At 37.3% G+C, this 22,375-nt stretch overlaps 1 protein-coding gene across 1 annotated transcript in view; it reads right to left on the bottom strand.

Moving 5' to 3' along the window:
* Positions 1 to 22,375, bottom strand: part of cdh16 (cadherin 16, KSP-cadherin) — a 32,730-nt gene that overhangs the window by 5,388 nt on the left and 4,967 nt on the right. Inside the window, exons 7-15 of the mRNA XM_047363306.1 lie at positions 20,766 to 20,962; positions 14,890 to 15,015; positions 13,615 to 13,765; positions 11,302 to 11,514; positions 10,572 to 10,648; positions 6,037 to 6,228; positions 2,317 to 2,558; positions 2,112 to 2,242; positions 1,759 to 1,998 (exon numbers count right to left, since the gene is read on the bottom strand). Of these exons, the coding sequence (XP_047219262.1) occupies positions 1,759 to 1,998; positions 2,112 to 2,242; positions 2,317 to 2,558; positions 6,037 to 6,228; positions 10,572 to 10,648; positions 11,302 to 11,514; positions 13,615 to 13,765; positions 14,890 to 15,015; positions 20,766 to 20,962 (1,569 nt within the window). The remainder of the gene's footprint in view (positions 1 to 1,758; positions 1,999 to 2,111; positions 2,243 to 2,316; positions 2,559 to 6,036; positions 6,229 to 10,571; positions 10,649 to 11,301; positions 11,515 to 13,614; positions 13,766 to 14,889; positions 15,016 to 20,765; positions 20,963 to 22,375) is intronic.

Below are 22,375 nucleotides of genomic sequence, written 5' to 3'. Positions count from 1 at the left end.
AAAGAGCAGTGAAACATGTTCTTTGCTGAATTGTGTTGTTTAGACACAACCATGGTATATGTAGACCAGTCTATTAAACGGCTTAACTCACCTAAATAGAAAAATAAAATAAAATAAAAACACATGCATATTTAAATAGTTGGATACTCAACTAAAATAGATAAAAAAAAGCACCCAAAGTCCAAAGACAAAACTTTAAAGAGTTTTATAAGCCTAAAGAAATATTTACCAAATCCATTTTTAAGTGTTAAAAAGAAGTCTGCTTGCTTTGAAGGATAACACAAGGAAGATGGAGGATAAATGACCTTTGCTCAGTGCTTTACCTGTAAATGTTCATCATTCTATTCAATGCTTCCAAATGTTTTATAATGTCGTAAGGAACCAACAGAAGCAAAAGGCATCTTAATAACTGCATAGCCACACAGCAAACAGAATGAGAGAGCTGAGAACAGAGTACTTTGGAGCTTTTGCTCTTTATCTTATCTCTGTGAATCAGACAAAAACACAAGCCTGGCTGTGTGACGTATAAACCCGGTCCTGTCAGAAGAAGCACTTTATCAAGCTGTTTGAACCCTTATCTGAGAGACTTTAACTCTACACTTTTAACTTCCCATCACTCCTCCTTCATGTTCCCTTTGTCAGCGAAGGGACCACAACCTTCACAGCCTTTATTTAGAGGCTGTTAATGCAAACTGAATGTGTGAGCACCTGTCTACCCAGAACTACTTCACACACTACTATACACTTGAACATGTTACCATGTTACATAGAGGCTGGATGTACCAGAGTCCTTCCTCCGAGTCAATAAAGTGGGACAAGAGCATGCTGTCTCATTCACTGAGTTTCTGCATTGAAAAGAGCCGTCAGTCAAGTAGCTTAAAGACTTGAGATAATTGGTGATCTTTCATGTTTTCTTTCTCACTCTCTCACACATTCTCCTATAAAGAGGTACAAGATCACATTTATTGGGATGAACATTACTGCATGTGAACAGGTGCAAAGCATTCTGGGAGAGTCTTCTTTTAGCCCCCCATTAGTTGTCAGGAGACCAGCAGTGACGTCAAAGAAATTACACAGAAGATATAATTACAGCTGGGCTCAATCAATACCAACAGGAACAGGAGAGTGAAAGAGAAACAGGAAGAAAAAATACCGAAAAGGAAGCGTTTTGGTTTGAATCACTTAATGACAGACGTCATGGCTGTAACACTTGTAACTGAATGAGCACTAACAGTTTACAACTGTAAAGAGGGTTGATTTCATTCTAGCTCCTACTGAAGGCTCCAGATTCTATCGGGAGAGAAAAAGCACATGGTGTTTTAAAAGTTTTAAGGACCAGATTACTTCATTTCTCTGGCTATGTGAATCCATAACAATCTCTTTCTGATTATATCATCCCAAACAATCAACACACTGTGGCGAACTGGCTTTGGCCTCAGAAGCAATTTTAAAATCTATGTATTAGTAATGTCACATTGCATGATGTCATTGCAAGATGACAAAACACAGTAGGCCTACTTGAACATAATTAATGCTTCACCTAATGAGAAAAACATCCACTTAAAAATTTGATTAGAACACTTAACCTTAGCAAAGTCCTTCTGCCAAATAATAGGTATCTTAAAATAGCTTTTCCTAACTAAGTCATAGAACATATTCTCCCTCTTCTATTCTCTTCTCTTCTCATCCAGGATTCAAAGGGCTTATACTGAATGATAAGGGTCTGATCAGATTAAACTGGTTTTGCACTGTCTGCACCATTAATGGGAGTTAGCTTCCAGTTGCGTCGCACTGTTGCATCACTCCGGAGTGAGAAATTGAGTCGCCCTCCGTGTTGTGGACCGTCGCTGTCCCTGGAAGCCAGCACCAGAGCTTGGTCCTCCCACTGAGGTGTGCACAGGTACTTCCAGGAATAGTCTCCGACCAGCACTGGACTGTTGTCATTCACGTCTAGGATATGGACAGTCACCAGGGTGGATGCAGATAAGGAAGAGTTTCCTAAAATGAACACATATGTGTTTTAAACACAGGGAAATAAACATCTATTAACAACCTAGAAGAAGGGCATTGTCTCCAACAGTATGGTATTAAATCCTTGTCAGTTATCTTACGTCCATCCACTGCAATGACCTCCATGGTATATGTGCTGTTTTCCTCTCTGTCAAGTGCCTGCACAGTCTTCAGTTCACCTGAATACTTCCCTATTGAGAAGTATTTCTTGGTGTCTCCTTGAAGAGAATATCTTAAAAAAACATATTTAGTCCTGTAAAACTCGATTTATGATGATTCATGCATCCATCAACTTTAATTAGTTACCTTATTGGGTGGGAATCAGGGTCGTAGCCCCGGATAGTTGCAATGACGCGCCCTGGTTCCTCCCCCTCTCTGACGGTCACTTCATAATGGCTTTGAGACAAGACTGGACCCTCGTTAACGTCGTCAACATAAATGGAGACTGTTGCTGTTGATAAAGGGCCGTATCGACCGCGGAGCAAAGGGACTTGGTTCTGGGCACTGAGCACCAGGATGTACTCACTCTCACGTTCAAAGTCTAACACCTGTGAGCACATGCATTCAGGTGTTTAGTCATATGTAGAACAAAGCTCAGCAGAAAACAGGATAAACAAAATTAACTAATATATTGTTAAAGAAACAGAAATTTGTAGATATAGTAAAGGCTAACATAAAATTCAGTTGTTCAATAGCTTCATCGACAAAACAATTAATAGAAATTCAGCACTTTTCAAATGGGGCTGAATTTTGGTGGATTGATTTAAATGCACAGAACATTGTGTTTTCCCTTCCAGCAACATAGGGACACATTACAGTCCCATATGTCCACTCTGTTTATCTGATTTCCAAGAAATCTGGAAATTCTGGCTGAGTAGTGCTGTATTTTAATATAAACCAGATACCGGATCCTCACAGGAAAAAGCAATAGTTTCTTCTTGTCATTAATAACAAATTTTCCATGATGCTGAATGTCTGTGACTGCCTATCAGCAACCCGCCCTGCCATCCCAAATAACATAAATAGATGTTGAAATTAAAGGATATTCAGTGGAATGCTTGAATATAATGGAAAAATAAAGCTTAAAAGCATACCTGTCCTTAAATGTGTACATAGACTAGTATAACTAGACCCAGACAGCATGTACAACAGAATGAGGATTTGAGGTTTTCACATTTTGGGATTAACATTATCTGACTTTCTAAAAATAATAACTGTGACATGCTATATTTGTTTAAAGACCTTATTTTTATAGTGGAGCTGTGAAGAAAATTACTGGGGATTTATAGTATTTACAGCGTGATGTGAATTCCTGTCATCTGTTAAAAAGTAAAATAAATGAAGGAATTATTCAATTATTTAAATGTAATCTTCAAAGACACTGTCCTAATATATAATCTGAAATGTTACCTGTCCTCCAATAAAACAAGATGTTAAAAACTGGCAGTGCGTAACATCATCCTGGTCACATTATGCTGAATGTGCCTCCGTTGGAGTAGTAAAGCAAAAATCTTGGGAAATAGATTAGAGCTGTTGTTGAACTGAAGTGACGCAACCAAAGACTCAGCATGTAACGGTAAGTACATGACTTTCTGCAGGCTGTTGTCAGACATTTGAATATAGTGTCAGACACTGTATTATTACATCAATTTGATGATACAGATTCAGTTTTGCTCCAAGGTTCCTTGTGAGCCAGTAATTTGAAGTCATCACTCTCGGCTTTCCTGTTAAGGCCTTGGTCAAGTTTAAACATCTGTTGTTTCTTAATTTATTCTATATCTGATCTAGTGACTTTTAGTGCTGATCTTAGTTTAATAAAATCCATAAAAGTATATTCAAAGCCATAATCCTTCCTACATTATCCGTGTTTCGCTAATGAAGTGGAAAACTTCAGTGGAAAAGAAGCACAATCAACAAGTGTGACAAAAACCGAAAAAATCTTTAAGCGGAGGATCCTGGACGGCAGTTGTATTTCAGACTTGGTTTTCATTCATGTTGGATTCCAACAGTTTCTCTTTTTAAGATCTATTCATCCATCCATTGTCTATACCTGCTTATCCTTGCAGGTTCGCAGGGTAGCTAATGCATATCTCCGGGTGTCAATGGACAAGAGTCAGAGTGCACCCTGGACAGGTCGCCAGTCCATCACAGAGACACACAGGACAAACGACCTGTGCCCGTAAATGTTTTGGACAGAATTTATAGATTAGCGTTTGCTTTTTTCAGGAGATGTGGCGTGTCTGACTTTATCAAGCAAACTCCAATATCAGTTGAGATAATCATGTACTGTCAAACCCATAGGGATTTTGGTTTGTTTCTATGGATATCAAAATGTATGGCAGAACCTCAAATCATAAGCCTAGTTACTGGGTTGGATTCCCTTATACTGTTGACTTTTTTGGTTTGTTTTTATTTCCTATGACCAATCACTGAGTTGCTTCTCTGTAATAAAGAATCACTCAGCCCATGATTTTCTTATCACTCATTACTAAGCTAACAAGGCTGATCAGTAATACACAAAGATGCTCTTTTTGCATAAGTCTATGTGATGCGTGTAGAAACACACAACAAAAAAATCACAATTACAGAAAGTTGAGTACAAAAGCATTGCATACACACAAACCAACTACATGCAACAGTAATCGGCTATTAAAAGGCAAGAATGCTTTTATTCTGACAGTAATAGCACAACCATCGCAACAGTCACAGTTACAGAGAGTGCTGAATCATGTCAAAGCTGCAGTCAATATAGGTCATAATAGCAGTATGTCTGTGAAAAGATGTTGAACTTGCTCTACTAGTTTTCCTCATCAGAAACAGCAACACTTGATGATAAATGGACTCTATGCAACCGCATCATTTGGAAATCTGCTGCAACTTCAATACGTGTTCGATTCCATGTTGAGAATTTGTATGTCAATGGGAATCTGGACTCTGAAACATTAGACAAAGTGTTTTGAATTTTCTGTATTATACATCTGAAGCACACTTTAGTTTTATGGATGCTTTTAGTCCGAGAACAAAATCCTCTAATTTTTCTTCAGTCTACAGTATTTTAATATAAAACTGTTTTATCCTGTGCAGTGTCAAAGTCAAATGACGATTGTTCTATGCAAACAGTATAAAAACGTGTCCGCTTTCAGGTGCTGGCCTTACACTTTATCTTTGTGCATTGTAATCCTCTGGAGCTTCACTCTGAAAGTCTGCGAGATTTAACTGGAATCACATTAAGTTAAATAAACAACTGCAACCCCTGGAGTGACATACATAATTAAAGGGATATCTAACAAGGTCACAGTGAGCTTTAAACACAGACACTCAAAAAGACACAGAGTGACATCATCTCTGCAAGAAGAGCATTTTGTAATTTTGTGCTCATCTCTGATAGTACATCAAGCTCCATTTTTAGCTTTTATACATCTGCTTTATCTCAGCTGTACTTGTGCGACACACAGTTCAATCAAATTCAGTCTCCAGCTGTAAGGTTGAAAATAATAGACTGTGTGTTGCATGGCCCACTTACAAAGAGCAGACCATTAGAGCAAACACACAAAAGCACACACAGACACAGACTTATTATAGCAAGTGTGCCTAAAATGCCCTGCTGGATTATGGGAGTCAGGCAAAGGGTGAGGCACCCTGGGGAAAGCAGAGATTATTGTCCTAAACCTTTCCATTAATATCAGGACAATGTTTTTTCCTTTGTATGAGACACATTAGACTGTACTATATGGTTGTATTGCCATATTGTGTTTATGTTATTTTCTTGAAATCTCTCGAATGTACATCTTTTAATTTTGATTTCCAGGAATTAAAAATTATCTTTGATCTATATGTTACTGCTATTTTTAGCCCAGTGGCTTATAGTGGTTTTGAGTGTGCTAAAACAATATAAGCTGCCATGACCTGAATTGCCCTGGACATTAATCTTTGGGCCTCTAAGATGTAGCTTTTGTTCAAACAGGATAATACAAAGCTATTGTGTTATAGGTTAATTATAGGACTAATGTATGCATTGTGAGTCACCTTTGAGAGAACGAGAGAAACTTCATTGGTCTGCCTGTCTGTCACCAATGTGAAGACCTCGTCCTCATTTCCAGACTCTAAACGGTAGTCCACTTGCCAACTGTCCCCAGCTCGAACATCTCCATCTCTTGCCAACACAGCTGTGACCGTGGTGCCCACAAGAGCATCCTCTGGTACGTGAAAGGGTCCATACTGATAAGGGACATAAAGGAAAAGAAGGTTGGTTTTTAAAACTGCTCAATTGACAAATGTATGTAAAATTTTGGTTGTATAAGACAAAACATATGACATTGAGCAATTAAATAACAGTAGAGAAATTCAGAATATTTAATGCAAAGTTTTTTAAATGTCAACTTGACAGTGGCATAAAGCAGTAGCGTTTTCTTTTTTTTAAATTTGGGTAATATGGCTCTTTACACAGGATGCAGCTGTGTCAGAGAGCAATCTCTCTAATTCATTTTCTATTGCTTTTCAGCATGACTAGACAATGGGAACTGAGTAACCCCCCAAACCCACAAAACACTGTATGCCAGTGGCCGGCTAATGATGTTGAAGTATCTGCACCCGGATTCCTATTTGAAAATTAGCCAAATTAAAGGGCCATTTCACAATTTTAAGGCAACTGGACAACCTTTGATCAGTTCAAAATCTACAATATGTAACCTGTTCAAACTTTCCTTGGGTTATTCTACACCAAACGGGAAATCTTTAAAACACAGCTTGAGATTTTAGAGATTTTAAGTCTTTATTCAGTCAAGAAAGCTTATGCATGAAGACAACTTTAGATTGAGACAAGCATGAAATTCCAACATGTAGGCTGCTTAAACATTAACTAAAAGATGCTAGATTCTTAGTTTTCATTAAAGAAAAAAAAAAAAACAGTGCAAAAGGAGGGGCTTTCCTTTGGCAACATTCATGTTAGAGCCAGAGCTAGCGTGGAGTACAACATATGGAGAGTAATTATTTAGGTTAAAAAGAAGACATAATAAATGTACACAATATTTTCTATTGCCAATACTTTTATTTAGTTTTTGACTAAAGGTTTGCCAGACAGACATTTGTTTTCATGGCTCTTTAGTATTTGCAAGCAAACATTGCAGGTCACCAACTGGCCACTTTTCTGCTGTGATGAAATGTAACCGTATGTGAGAGTATGTTTTCCACCTCCTTGCCTTCCTGGTGCTAAGTGACCTTTATTCACCCAGCCTCTATGTGTTTAGACAGCCATTTAATCTGCCACTCACAGATGTCCTCCAATGAAGCAGCCATGCCTGTGATCTGGCTACCCCATCCACAGCATTGCTGAACCCAGTCCTGTCACCACTCTCCTTCCACCCCCACACCACAGCACCGCTGCTTTTACATTGCCATGGAAAAAGCTGCTCTCTTCAGGCGTGACCTGCTCAAGAGCATTTTCCACTTCTGTGTGTGTGTGTGTGTGTGTGTGTGTGTGTGTGTGTGTGTGTGTGTGTGTGTGTGTGTGTGTGGCTGTGCTAACCATTATGGGAGCAAGAGTTAATTTGTTCTAACAGCTTGAAAGTAGCAGTGTTTACAAGACATGCATTTGAGAGGGCAGAGGCACAAACTACATTGATGACTGATGTATACAATAAATGCTTTTATTAAGTCAAAGCTGCTTTGCATAAAAAAGTAAGAAAATGTATATTTGATCAGTTCTGTCTTTGCTGTAACAATCATGCTTGACAAAAACAACTCATATCATTGCTAACCTGTTTATTTCCCCTTAATCTGACCTCCATTTGTAAGAATAATGCATTTGTGGGTTGAGCAGCAGAGGTAAGTAGGCTGGCACCCATGAAAAACTTGCCCAATTTACTTTGCCAGACCCAAACAGCTTTCGGTGGAGGCAGTGTGATGGTGTGACTTGTGCCAAATGCTGATTGAAGAAGGGAAAACCGTCCCAAAAAAAGTGTGTGATCAACCCGGTGACCAACCTGAGGAGGAGATGCAAGACTGTTGTGGTTATGTACGTTTCTCAAACGCTATACTGAATCATCTATTGGTTAAGGGACCTTATTGTTAATTTGTCAGTATGTCCTTTAAACAATCATCCAATCCAACAAACAACACCAAAAAAGAGTCAATAGCAGAATGATCTATTTGGCATTGGTAGCGAAAATTTGGCACCTCTGCAACTCAACCTACACGTTTTTTATCTGACAAAGGCGGCACCTATGAAAGGAAGATAAAAAGGCTCTTCAATGGTTTTAGATTTGCTGCCAAGAAGAATTGTTACAAAAAAGAAATAAACCAAAAACAGATTTCCTTACTTGTTGTGCTAAGTTTATATTCTCATACCCAGTAGGAACTGATTTGTGATTTTAGATTCATACAGTTCTCTCACAGCTGTTTTTTGTTTTCCAGCTGCTTTACATTTATGCATTATTTCTGTCAGTGTTGTGGGTTTGGAGGCAGGACCGGGATGCAGAACATGGCGAGGAGGCCGCATGGTGAGTAGATGAAGTTTAATAATTAAACTGAAGGTGGACTTACAGAAGGCAGGCAGGCAGAGTACAGGCAGGTTATCCAAAAGCACAAGTTCAGGAGGCAAAACAGAAAACAAACCACAAGGAGAAACTCTGGAAGATAGCAAGGGTTGATAACATAAGGAACCAGCGGGGAACAATGAAAACTAGAGAGCTTATAAGTTGAGGGAAGTGGAGTATGGACCAATGAGACAGGGAGGCAGGCAATCAGAGGAAACATGAAACAGGTGTGGACCAGGCTGCAGGGAACTGAAGGAATATGTTACTATGGAAACAGGAGCTAGAGAATGCAAAGACTGGAAGGGAGAACTAAACTAAACTAGAGACAACTCTAGGGAAAATAAACCTAAACATAAACTAACATAAATAGTAATTCTAGGAAGAACTAAACAGGGACATGGAGTAAAGCTAAACTAATGAAAAACAGACCTAAGGAAACCTATATAAATAAAAACCCTAACATAAAACACAAAACTAAATCCAGAAGAAACACTAACTAGACAAAGCAGGGACATGAAGAACTATCCTAAAGAGCTAGGCTGGGAAAGAACAACTAATCTTAAGGGGAACAAGCTACTGGGTAAATAACAAAAAAAAAATTGGTCTTAGGCCACAGGGAAAAGGGGAACTAATAAACTAGAAGAATGCAACAAGAACAAATAACCTAACAGTAAACAAGCACAGAAACACTAACTGAGAAACTAAACAAACACAAAACCCAAAATGGCAGATCCTGACAATTTCCAGTCATTGCCCCATTAACTGATTTTGTGTTTAGCTGTATTGCCTTTCTAGACCAGACCATTGATCGAGTTTCTGATGCCATTATTTCCCCAAAGTGTTTGTTTTTCATTCCCATAAAAAAGTCCAAGACCAATTTTTCTGTGATCTTCCTGTCCTCTTATTCTTCACAGCCAGTTGCACCAGATCACCAAACACCCTGAGTCTTGTTCTGTTGAAGGTTCTGTTAAAAGGGAGTCTTTCCTCTCCACTCTCACAACATGCTTGCTCAGGATGCGGGACACTGCAAAGTCAGTGACACGATGCAATTGGCTGGGCTTCCATAGACACATAACTGTTAACAAACTGATAATAAATCATTAACCGAATTTGACTGTATCTTGTTGGATTTTGTTAGGATTGAATGGGAATGTATGGATATAAATTTGACTATACTTGTAGATTATTTTGAAATGAATTGAATTTACATTAGCCAATACTGAATTCAAATAGATTGTATCTAATTGGAAGTGAATTGGACCTGGTTGTCTTGTACAATGCCATGAGATTACAGAAGTTGTAAATTGGTACTATGTCATTTTTCTGAATTGAATTGCATTACATTGCAAATTTGCAGTCAGTTCACCTTTGTTTAAAAACCAGTTAATTCACTGTTCATACAACTTGTAGTCATTCAATGTCACTATAGTCTGACATAGAACAACTCTCCCATTACCACAATGTGACAACTCTCCCACACAATTCCCAACAAGCATAGTTTTTCAGTCCCCACGGGCCACATAACAGAGCACACAACATAACATGCACAGATTTTCTGTTGCAAAATATTTTTGTTTCTAAGCAGCAAAAAGAACAAAAAAGAGGGAAACTACTGCTGGATCTCGGACTTCAATGATAAATACATATTGCTCTGGATTGATATGCCATTAAATGTATTAAATGTAATTATTAATAAACATTATTGTTCACTAAGAGGGTTTAGTGGAAACGTGGAAACAGGTCTCAGCATAAATGTTGACCAGAATAAACTCTGAAAACATTGTGTACATAGAGATCAAAAAACTATAAGCCTAAGGAGGACTAAATCTTGTTGTCTACCAGGAAAATTAGATCTGTGACATTCAGAACGTTTTCACAGTTCACAATCCTGCAGCCAGTTAGTTATGATGATGTTCACCCTAGGTTCCTGTTCATGAAGCCTTTAGAAGTTGCAGTACAGAACGGGAATGTCTTAATCAAGGTGTAAGAGTGTGTGTGTGTGTGTGTGTTCAGTTTGTACTGCAATACCTCATGCTGGGAGAAGACTGGCGGGTTGTTGTTTTCGTCCTGCACAGTGACAACCACGGTGCAGGAACTGTTTAGACCTGCAAGGGACACGATCACAGCTCCTGTTAGTGACTCAGGGTCAGCCATTTACACAAATAAAATATGCTGAAAGAACAGTGAGTACCTCATCTTGCTTCCATCACATCCTGAGTCCATGAGTCATGAAGATCACATCATCTACTACCCAGAGGCTACATCTATCCATCCGCTTAACCCCAATTTATCAACAAAGCTACTGAGGTGACAGCTGATACAGTTTATATAATCTGTATGTGACATATTTTTCCTTTTATATTGCTTGGAGCAATGGCTTTTTTATCAATCTTTTGGTCACTGCTCTCACATCTAAAACATTTAAAGCTCAGTTGGCAGCTATGCTCTCCTTATGATGTGACCATCTAAACAGCTCTTTACAATTATACACACGCATGACTATTTTGCTTCAGTTTGACTATTGCATCTTCTAGAATGCAATAGTCCTAGAACCTATTTTAGGTTTTGTTTTCATTTTTATTTTTATTTGTGTGTAAGGTAAAGGTGAATGACAGAGATTCTAAACATATATTCTTAAAGAGTTTCGTCAAAATAAAACAGACCAGTATGTAATCAGTACGTATTCAGATGGGTACTTCAAGGATCTTTTATATGACTTTTTAAAGCTTTTTAAGGAAAGTCCATCCTTTATATTTACCTTTGGCATCCTCAGCAGTGATGGTCAGGGTGTATTGAGGTGCTGTACCCTCCATACTGTCTGCCTGGACAGAAATGACACCTGAGTCCCGGTCCACTCTGAAAAGGGCACGAGGACTCTCTGGAATTTGTCCGACCAAACGGTAGAAGATCCGCACGTTGTCTGTTTTAGGATCATCATTGTCAGCTGCCTGCACTGTCAGGATTTCCGTCCCTGGAGAAATATATGAAAAAGGAACAATATATGTCGATCCTGATGCATCAGAACTTCTAACTTTTAGAATTTTCTAAATACTAGACCATTTTCCTAAGTTTGTAATGATCTTAATATTTACACAGAAAGTTAATGCAAAATCTAAAGATTAATGAACACAGTCTGACAATGTTTCATTTTCTATAATAGGGTGCAGACTCCGCTACATGAGAGTAATGGAACGAGGGTATAACAATAACCTTCTCATTTATAACTCACTCAGTGATTCCATTTAGATTAACAGATTGTCCTGTCTAATTCTTTTCCCAGAATCAAATCGTTCTAAAAGCACCAACAAAAAGGCTTTCATGCCGGGACCTCACACGTCACGACATACTGGGTGCTTTTTAGGATCACTTGAGAAGAGTAAGGGTGATTTCACAGCATCTTGGCAAAAATCCCACAACCCTTTCATAAAAGCTACCTGGAACTCATGGTGCTTTTAACACCATAACAGCACTTCACTGATATATTTTCTCCCTACTGCTGTTGAACATTTCACGTAGAGATCCATCATGGCACATAATTATTCTAATTCAGCATGTTGCTTTAAAAATGTAACCCTATAATCCAACAAAGCTGGAACATTTCTAATGCTAAAATTGATATTGATATTTTGTTTGAAAGGAAGGGCAATTAAATTTTTTACTCTGTATAGCATCTCCTATGTGTTTAAATCTATAGGAGTTTGAAAAATAAGGTTTTGACAGTGATCTAAAATTTCAGGTCTGTTTTGAACATTTTAGTTGTTTAGTAAAACAAGAATTTCTTCCTTCCAAGTGGCTTGGTGACACGGTTGTTGGTCCTGGGTTCAAATCTCAGAAGGAGCCTTTTTGTGTGGCGTTTGCATGACTGAATTCTATTTGGATATCTGTCCCAAAATAAGCATGTGAAATTAAGACGAGACTAAATTGCCCTTAGTAGTTATCAGATGCATCGAGCCACTGATAGCTAGGCTACTTTATTCTGTCCAGAAAAGTGTTCATTTATTAATTAATCAAATGTAATCTGATACAGTAAAGCAGAGGACCAACTGGGACAGCAATAAATTTCCTCCTGAAAGCAACATTGTTGCCAGAGACCTCTGTTGTTGTGTGGATCATGTTTTTCTTCTTGTTTTTCTTTTCATGCAATAGAAGCAGGAGTGTACTGATCAAGTGTTGAAATTATTGACCTGAAGCTAATTTTAAGTGAATTAAAGTCAACTTTGTTATTTGACAACACCTGTTTGGTGCTTTCTGCCCATAATAATTGGTGTTTAGCTAACAAAACTAAAACATTTCAATCTGAAGGGGAAAAAGGGTAAAACTGTATAAAAACAATTGAAAAACAGCAATGCAATTATCCTTTAAGGTAGCACGCAATAAACTAAATAGAATAGACTGGCCATGATTGCCTAAAAACCCATGGCTAATCAAACGTGGGCCCCAACCTTGTCTGCTCACAATAATTGATCAAGTTTTGTTGCTGCCTGAGATTATTGCTATTGCAGCTTTTGAATTCTGAACTGAAATTTGTCCGTTTTATTTGTCCATTTTTGTTATATTGTAGACGATATCCACTTTCCAAAAGTAATCTAACATTAGGATAAGGCTTACGCCTCAGTCTATCTTAAAAATATTGCACTTAAATGATCCTGTCCTGTTAATTAAAAACAAAGGTTAAACTTGTTCTTAAATGAATCTACATCCTGTGTTCTCCGGCAGTGTGCCACTGGAGGGCCAATATATCATATTTACTGTATTTCCTGTTGCTATGCAAGCCTTGTTATTTGTCTTCAAAGAATTTTGTGGATTATTTTGAATAAATTCCTAGTTTTATAATCATAAAGGTGTACTAATTAATTACTTTTGAAATAGTTCACCTCATTTTCAGCTATTTTTCACCAGTTCTGAGCCTTTGAAACAGCAAAAGGTCATTATTTAAAATTATTCCAATAGATTTCTACTTTATTACAATTTATTACTGAGGATTGTCAATTTATTGACAAGGTTTTACTAACTTTGTGTCTATGAAACATCAGCAGGGTAGATAGGTAGCATGTTTATGGTTGTCAGTTACCCCGAGCAGCCAGTTCCTTGACCACAGTGTGGTACTGAGCCTGAGGAAATGTGGGTCTGTTATCGTTGGCATCACCCACCATCACCCTTAACTCCACAGGCTTGGCAATCTGTCTGCCGTCCGGACGCTCAACTACAATGCTGATGTGAAACTGGAGGGGAGAGCAGAAACATATTGCTTGATTACATACTGTTTAAGGTGAGCAACTAGTGACCTCAGTCAACACAGTCAGATGGGTTTGATGGTTTTTAATTAGTAAAAGATCATTTGTACTGGTTAAAAAAAAGGTTTAAAGTTTAATCTGTCCAGTTTAACCAGAACATGATGGGACTGTATACTACATGTACAGTTTCCAGCATTGAATAATAATGTTGCTATCTCTAATTTATGGAGTAGTCATTAGTTTGTACTTGTAGTAAGTTACAAAAAACGTTTATAGGACTGAACAATCCCTTTTCTTCATTTAATCCAAAACATTGTCTGAGTGTAACGCCACACAAAGGAGTAGAGGTAATTTAATCTTTTTCCTTTTTTCTATGAGGAGATAAACCCACAGGGCTAAAAGGTGGTGAGACTTTGCAGCAGACAAAAACATTTTTTGTTCTTGAATCATTTATCTTCACATTGCTCACATTCACTGATGCCACTCAAGTCATTTGTGCTGTTCTTTGTCCACATGAGCATTTGTGCCAGAATGTACTGTTGACCGAGCCTTTCAAAGCTCATAGGAGCTTAATTTAAATGTAAAACCGAAGAGTAAACTCCAAACAAATGGACTTTAATATGTAATCCTAGTACACATGAAGATCCTTCGAACACAATTTGAAATTCTGTTCATGTAAAATCATTGCCATAATGCAATCTCCTTGTGGCTAAGGGGATTTTCTGTTGTAATCTTCAGGTTGCCAATTCTTTCCTCAACTCAAATAGCTCATATTAAAAGTAGAAACTTGCACAGTGCTCTGTTTTGTGGGAGTTTCATGTATCAGGACTGATTGACTGAAAGCTGCAGGTAACATTACAAAAGTAAAAAAAAATGTAGGTTGGGCAGCACTTAAGTAAATGGAGTAAAAGGGACTATGCTTTAAAATCCAAATACTTCAGTTAAAGATTAGGTATAAAATCAAAGGTACAATTCCTATTATTTAAAAAGGTTGCTATTTTTTCTTTTTCCACACTTTGTTTTAAAGAATAATGTTGTTTCTGCATCCATATGTGGTTTAAAGCGAGATTCAGTCGCAGTGGAAACGCTTAGTTTGCAGATATACTTCAGACCTGGTCTTGTGTCTCTCTGTCCAGAGGCGCATTGAGATAGATGACACCTTCTCTGCTGATGGTGAAGAGCATCTCTGGAAACTCCCCATCCAGACTGTATTGTGCCTGGCTTCCACTCCATTTGACCTGATTCAGCAAACAGATGCATGCAAACAATATTTTAATGAGTACAGAGCTCTATAAATGGTGTTTGTTATAAAAAATGAATGAAACTAATAAACCTAATTGTAATAGTTGGGGTGCAGCAGAGGCATTTATTAGCAAAGGTTATGTAATAAAATATACTAAGGTTGCCATTTGTTTAAATGACATAGGACCGACCAATGGCATTGAAAATGACAAGGAACAGAGAACACGACCAAAACTAACAAGGCAGGCTAAAGGGGATTTTCCACTCTGCTTTACAGCTTGCTGTTACAGGGCTGTACAGATAAATCCAGAAGTGATCAAAATAGCACCCAACAAGGAGAGGATCCCAGACGCAGCACAGCTGATGAACACCCGCATATGCATCTCCTCAGCTCACTGTCAGACACCAACGCCCTCTCTGTTATGGAGAAAGCCACCCAACGTCAGAGCTTTCCTATATACATGTGCAGTCCACACATCTGGCTGTGTTATTGTGTGTTTCCAGACCTCTGAATTTTGAAGAAATTAGATTAATCCTGACTGACTGCTCTATTTAAAGGTACATAGACAAGCAGGGATGAGGTCATCTGTTTAGCTTTTGTCTGTACTTGAGTTTGCAGAGCGCATTCATTCTTCTTTTATAGATTCAGCTTGTACTTCTGAACTGAAGTTTCTCACAGGCACAGAGATGAGGAAAAGAAATAAGTACATACATTGCATACATAGCTTTGCCTAACTTCAATAATCATAACAAAAACAATTTAGCAATTAATTAGTCAGTTAAGGACACAAGGATAGGCTTCTCAAAATTAACTGTTAAAGTCTTGAAAAACTAATATACGTGTAGATTAAAGAGGGATGATAAAAAGATACGGATTTATTATAATACTGATAAAGCAGTGAATAAAATCAATCAGTGACAAGCAGAATTAGAAAGCTTTATAAACATTTTACAAAAATATTGAATAATATAAGCATTTTCTGATCAACCTTTCAAAAATTAATACAAATAAAATCTACTTCAGACTGTTGTTTTTAACTAACCTTGTGGAATAATTACAGTGAGGTTTTATATGAAAAGCAGATATTAAATAGGATTAAAAACATTTCATTTGATATAACAAGCTGAATGTTACAGAAAACATTATGTATGTCATGCCCTATTCCCTTAATGGTAATATATCTGATATTAAGTTCAGGCAAATGTTTAAAGGAAATGCTACAATTGCTGCCAGGATGTTTAAGATATTTGAGTTCTCAATCTCAAATGTTTTTTGCTTTCTACTTTTTATTGAGTTTTTTTGGGGTGAAAATGTTCTAGTGTAGTGTCAATTTATTGCCATTGTGCATGTTTCCCTCTAGTTCCATCATACTTAGGCCAGGGAAATATGAAAACTATTGAAAAGCCTTGAACTGAACTCACTGATGTAGTCCAAAGTAGAAAATGACATAAGGGGTATTTTAAGCAATAAACCTGACAATGCTTGTTGCTCATTGTATATATTTGTCTTCTATATACAGCTGAAACCAGACACACTGTATAAAAATACATATAAGAAATAAGAAATATACATACAATTTCTTAGTATTTGGAAGAATTGCATTTTAAACTGTGTATCTGGGTCCATTTCTCCTGACAGAACCAGTGAAACTGAGTTAGGTTGCCTGCCTTGCTCGTACACTTTAAAACACTGACTGTGTTCTCCTTAAGCCACTTTGTAACTCATTTAACAGTAGTCATTGTCTATAAATTAAAAAAGAAACAATTTCTCCCCACGTTTTAACTTCTTCCCTAAAGTTTTAGGATGTTTCTTTAACACTTCCTCAGGATGTTCTTTCCCCATACTGCCATTTATCTTGTGAAGTGTGCCAGTGCCCGTACAGCACAACACCCATTAAACATGATGCTGTAACCCCTGTATTTCATATCAGATAGTTTCCTTCATGTGTAATGATGGCCATTATGGCCAACACATTTTAGTTTCATCAGACCACAGGGCATGCTTCCAAAAATTAAGGTTTTGTCCCTGAGTGTGTTTACATTCTGTAATCTGTTTTTTTGTTGTTGTTGCTGTGTAATAATGGTTTCTTTCTCTCTTACCAACCTTAGCCAGCATCTTCACAAAGCCTTTTGCTTTTGCTCATACTACATGTTCATCTCTGGGGTGTGTCTACTTCCTGAACAGTATGATGACTGGTCTTCCCCATGCTTTAATACTTGCATTTAATTGTTTGAACAGATGAATTTGGTACTTTCAGGTATCTAGAAATTGTACATTGGGATGAGCCAGACTTGTGAATTTCTCCAAATCTCTTCCTAAAGTCTTGGATGATTTCTTTCGACATAATATCACACAAGGACGCAGTGTCTGGGCTTCCCAAATTGTTTTGGGCCTGGCAATCTTAGGAAATGTAAACTTCTGAATTTGGAGAGAGGTATGAAGACATTCTCATTACTCTGGTATTTAGGAAATAGAAATACCTTAGACCTTAAACAGGAAATTATTAGACAATAAGAAAAAAAGGTTTTGTGTCTTTTTAATGTGAATGGATAACATATTGTGGTAACCTAATTCTGATCTTAGAAAAAGCCTTAGAAGTTGTAGTTTAAAGTTAGCATTATTAGCGTTATTTATAATGTATTTCACTGTATGATTATCACTGTATTTCTGGACAGGATTTGTATAGTTAAGTGTATTTTAACGTTCCATTGTTCCCTGTAAAATCCCTTTTAGTTTTGTTTTTAGTGAGAAAAATATTCCATCTGTCCATCGAAAACGGATGAAAAATAGTCTACTGGTTAATTCTGGTGTATTTGGAGCTGTCCATTATCCCTGTCAAATAAATCCATAAATTCAAATTCAAATACAAATATATAAATGTCTGAACATTAATAAAGGTGTTGTGATGAGGGTGGGCCAAAATTGCATATCTGCAAAATTTTGTTCCGATGCTAAAACAGAAAGGTTTGTGCAGTTAGGAGCTTTGAGTCATTAATTTAGATGTATTTTGGTCTCTTACCCACTCCTAAGCCTAAACAGATTGTTGTCAGTAAGTTCAAGTGGTTTTGCTGATTGATGAAGAGGAACTTATAATACATGTCAGATTTTAAAATTTTAATTGACAGTCTGGGTTTAAATTGATCTTGTATAGGAATGTTAAGAATCATCATTGCAGCTATCCTTATAACTAACTTTTATAGGGAGAGCAAGAGGAATGAAATGCAACAAACTGAGTGGAGCACTTTTTACACCACGTACAATATTAGCATCAAAAAGACAACATTTGTCACAGCTGAGTGGATGTGTGGACATAACTGCTCCATTTATAAAAGAAAGTGAGGGTGGTAGGAATGCATAGTGTGTTGCCTTGAACAGGACTGTCTCTATATGTGTCATAACAGTAGTTAGTCCCAACACCCACTGAGCGCTGCAGGACGATCACTCTATGTAGGCGAAATGAGGCTTTCCCCGATAAGCGTCATGTCAGCCTAATCTGCTTTTCTCTGATTTAGATTCACAATGAGGGGGCTGGAATCCTGGATCCATTTTTTTTTTAAAGTTCATCAGTCATGATTAAATTTTCACTTAGTTAACACAGTCTGATCATAGGACTTTAAATGAAAAGGTTAAGGAAATATTTATTTCATTTAGGTGTTTCCAACCAGAGCCGTTTTTACTCAGTCACCCATAAATATTAAGAACATTAAATAATAATAAAAAATAAATTGATTTAAGGTATCAACTCTACATGACAGAAACAAACAAACAAAAAATAACCAAAATTGATTTGATTCTTTATTGTAAATCTGAAGGAACATTTGACAGCACTACAATAATGATCAAATGTGCCTCCACTTGTGCAATCACACATTTTCTGTGGGTGGAGGAGGATGTTAGAGTAGGAGAGAAAGAGAAGCCGAGGGTGAGTGTGGGGGATGTGGAAGAGAAACAAAAGGAGGGGGAGGGGTGTCATCTACCTTTTCGCCACATAGACTGTCCAGAAATGGCACAATGCATTTCAGTGGAGTACGAATCTGTTCTTTCGTTTCTTTTGTCCCTTTTCTTAGTACTTAATGGAGAAATGATAATTTCCTACTATGGAGCCATACTAGAATATATGAAAGGAATGATTATGACCTCCAACCAATATTTTTTAGTCCATGTCTTATAACACCTCTGAGGGTGTTTGTGTTATTTATAGATACAGAGCTAACATGAGTAACACTGGAACGAGGAAAAAAAAAAAATCATACCAAGACTCACGCATAGCGAAACATGTTACATAGAATCTATGTTCCACTTTCGGAATAATTTTATTCCCTAGAAAAAAAATATGATCTTTTTACAGAAATATAAAATATATTAGTTAACCAAGTGCATAAAGGGAAAAATAAAAATCTGAATATTTTATCTAAACAGCAAATTTCTAAATTATAATCTAAGAATCTCCCTATATTTCAAAATAATATCGCAATTGTTTTGTTGCAACTTCCTCAAGAAGGTTCTTTTGTTTCTAGAACATCAGACAATGGGCTATCTTTCCTTATTTCTGATAAATTTATTTTCTTATTTAATTTATTTTGTTAATGGGATAAAATATGCCTTCAGGTAAAATAGAATAGGATAAGGAGTACCCTCACCTAGAACTATAACAGGAAAACCAGCGCAAATAAATAGTTGCAGATTATCTTTGCTGATGCAAATAAAATAGTTGAGTCCTTAAGTAAAAATATGCATACATTCTTCACTATGATTCAGACCATAAGTGCTTTTGTTTCATAAAACACATTAAATATTAAAGTTTTTACACTGTTCTACAGTAGGATTACAATAACACTCTTTGTGTTAGCATGCAAGTGTGTGAGGGATTATAGAAGTTAAAGTGACTCAGCCAGGAGGGGGCAGAAAAGGATTCATTGCATTCACATAGCATGAATAATTTAGTTTTTGATCACTTAGCAGGTTTTGAGAGATACTAAAAAAGAAACCAGTAAAGGGATACCTTTTCACTCCATTTCATCTATTGATCATGTTCCTTTGATTATAATACAATACTGCAATAGATCACAGGCTTTCAAGACTTGGTAGGAGAATGAAACAAGCAAAATAAATCATCATCTTCCTTTGATTTGCTTCTGGTTCCAGTCAGATATTCAACCCAACCTTGCACTGTGACTGTACTGGTAAAAGTTTTAAGTGACAAGTCTCTGAACAGTGATGCATCAAAGACATCTTTCATGTTTTTGCAGGATCTCAATGCTGTGTTTGACACTGCCAATCACAATGAAAGACTGCAAAGGTGGATTGTCATGTCAACTCCAGCCTTAGTTGACCGAGTGGAACTACTTTGTGTCATTTATAAATCTAAGCAAACACAAATCAGAAGTGTGTATCCTCTTAGCTCCATCCTCAGGCCACTTTTATTCAGTATTTATTTCCTTCCTTCTAAATCACATTATGGAGTATGATACCATCCATTTTATATGTATGCTGATGACACACAGCTTTATATTGGTTTCACATATAACCAAAGTCCATTAATGTCACTAAGTGCGTCCAAAACATTAGATGAGCGTATGTGGCATAATTTCCTCCAGATTGCAGAAAAGACAGAGTTCACTGTTTTTTTTATCTAAGGCTTACATTTCTCTATTTCTGTTTTCATGTTTTTCTTGATTAACCTGTGTTGCACTATTTTCCTGTTCAGCAATTTGAATTACCTTGCTTCAGGTTTTGCTGTCTCACCTGTGAAATGGGTATGGGATAAGGGCCTGGAAGATTCTCCTGAAGTCGGACAGGGTCCGGTGAAGCCCATGCGTTTCCAGTAACCTCAACAGTAACAATGCCAGTGGTGAAGAAAGCATTAGTCCTGCCAGCCATGTCTTTGACCATCACCGAGAGTTTATAACGGCCACACATCTCTGGGTCTAGAGTAGAGGCTCCTGAGGGGGTCACAGGGGTCACAGTGGAAATAAAAAAAAATAGAAATTTATTTTAGGAAGAGCTTTCAACTTATTCTCAGCACTTACATTATATACAACAGTATATTGTGTCACATTTTACCAAAGAATATTAAATAAGCCTCAGTGATGAAAATAAATCTTCTTATTGAAAATCTGACTCAAATAATAAATTAACACATGGAAACACAAAACATACATTACATAAAAACCCAGTAAACCTGTCACTGACCACAGGCTCCTTCAGATAAACACGACATCACACATTGGCTGCTAAATTCTAAATATCCACGCTTATTTAAAGCACATATATGCTGTTTTTGTCAAATGCATAAATGGAAGCAAAATAGCTTAAAAAGCTCACTGCAGAGGCAATCATAACAGGTTTCAGCTACTTTGAAGATGAAGTAGAAAAATCAAGGAGGCAATTTAATGCTCCTTGCCACTAGGAAATCAGCAGCTGTGTGGGCTGAAAGGGACCAGTATGGGCGAATGTCACCCAGCTCCTGTCAAACTGTAACGAGGGGAAACACCAGAGTAACAGAAATAGAAATGAGCACACAATAATTCACTGTGAAATGCACCTGTTTGCATACAAAAAGTAGCCTTAATTTTTTTAATAATTATCTTATTGTCATGATTTGCCTGTGTTAGGTGTTGACTTTTGAGTTTTCTTCTTGTCTCTTTCTCGGCACTTCGCTGTTTATGTTCTTCAGCTGCTATTTTGGTTCATCCCATTGTTTACTTATATTCCTGTACATTTTGAGTTCTGTTAGATTCCTTCCAGTGTTTCTGTGTTCCTGCTCATCTGTGTTTATTAGCCTCCCTCCCTCAGTTGTTATGCATTCTCCCTGCCACCAGCTGCTTCGCATTTTATCTCATTAGCTCTTCTAGTTCATTGCTCATTTCTCCTCCTTGCCTCTGTATTTAAACTCTCTGTTTTTTATTGCTTTCCACTGGATGCTACTGCTTGCCTGCCTGTTCCATTCCCGTCTCCTTGTCTATGCTCTGTGTCCTTTTTACTCCTTTGTAAGTTTAACAGTTCTGTAATGAAATACTTCTACTCACCATGCGGCTCCCACACTTCTGTTTGCACTTTGGTCTGGCAAATCACCACCATTCCCTGACAGTTATTCTAGTTTGCAGCTTATACTAAAACCTAATGTCACGTATCTTTTAGTAGGCTTCCACTGGGGATTTTTCAGAATCTGTTTTATTTACACAAAAACGCCCCATGCATCGCTAATAGTGTGCTGAGATTACTTTGTTAGAGGGCAAGTAATCTGTCATAGAGAAAGCCCACTTTTGAGTTTAATTTTGCAAAGTACTTGCTTCAGCAAAAACCTAAGAGAGTCACCAGGCCCCGCTGCTTATGTAAAATACCTTGCATGAAAC

This window comes from Girardinichthys multiradiatus, chromosome 4, assembly GCF_021462225.1.
Source record: "Girardinichthys multiradiatus isolate DD_20200921_A chromosome 4, DD_fGirMul_XY1, whole genome shotgun sequence".
NCBI classification, from domain to species: Eukaryota; Metazoa; Chordata; class Actinopteri; order Cyprinodontiformes; family Goodeidae; genus Girardinichthys; species Girardinichthys multiradiatus.
This window is presented reverse-complemented; position numbering and strand designations above follow the sequence as displayed.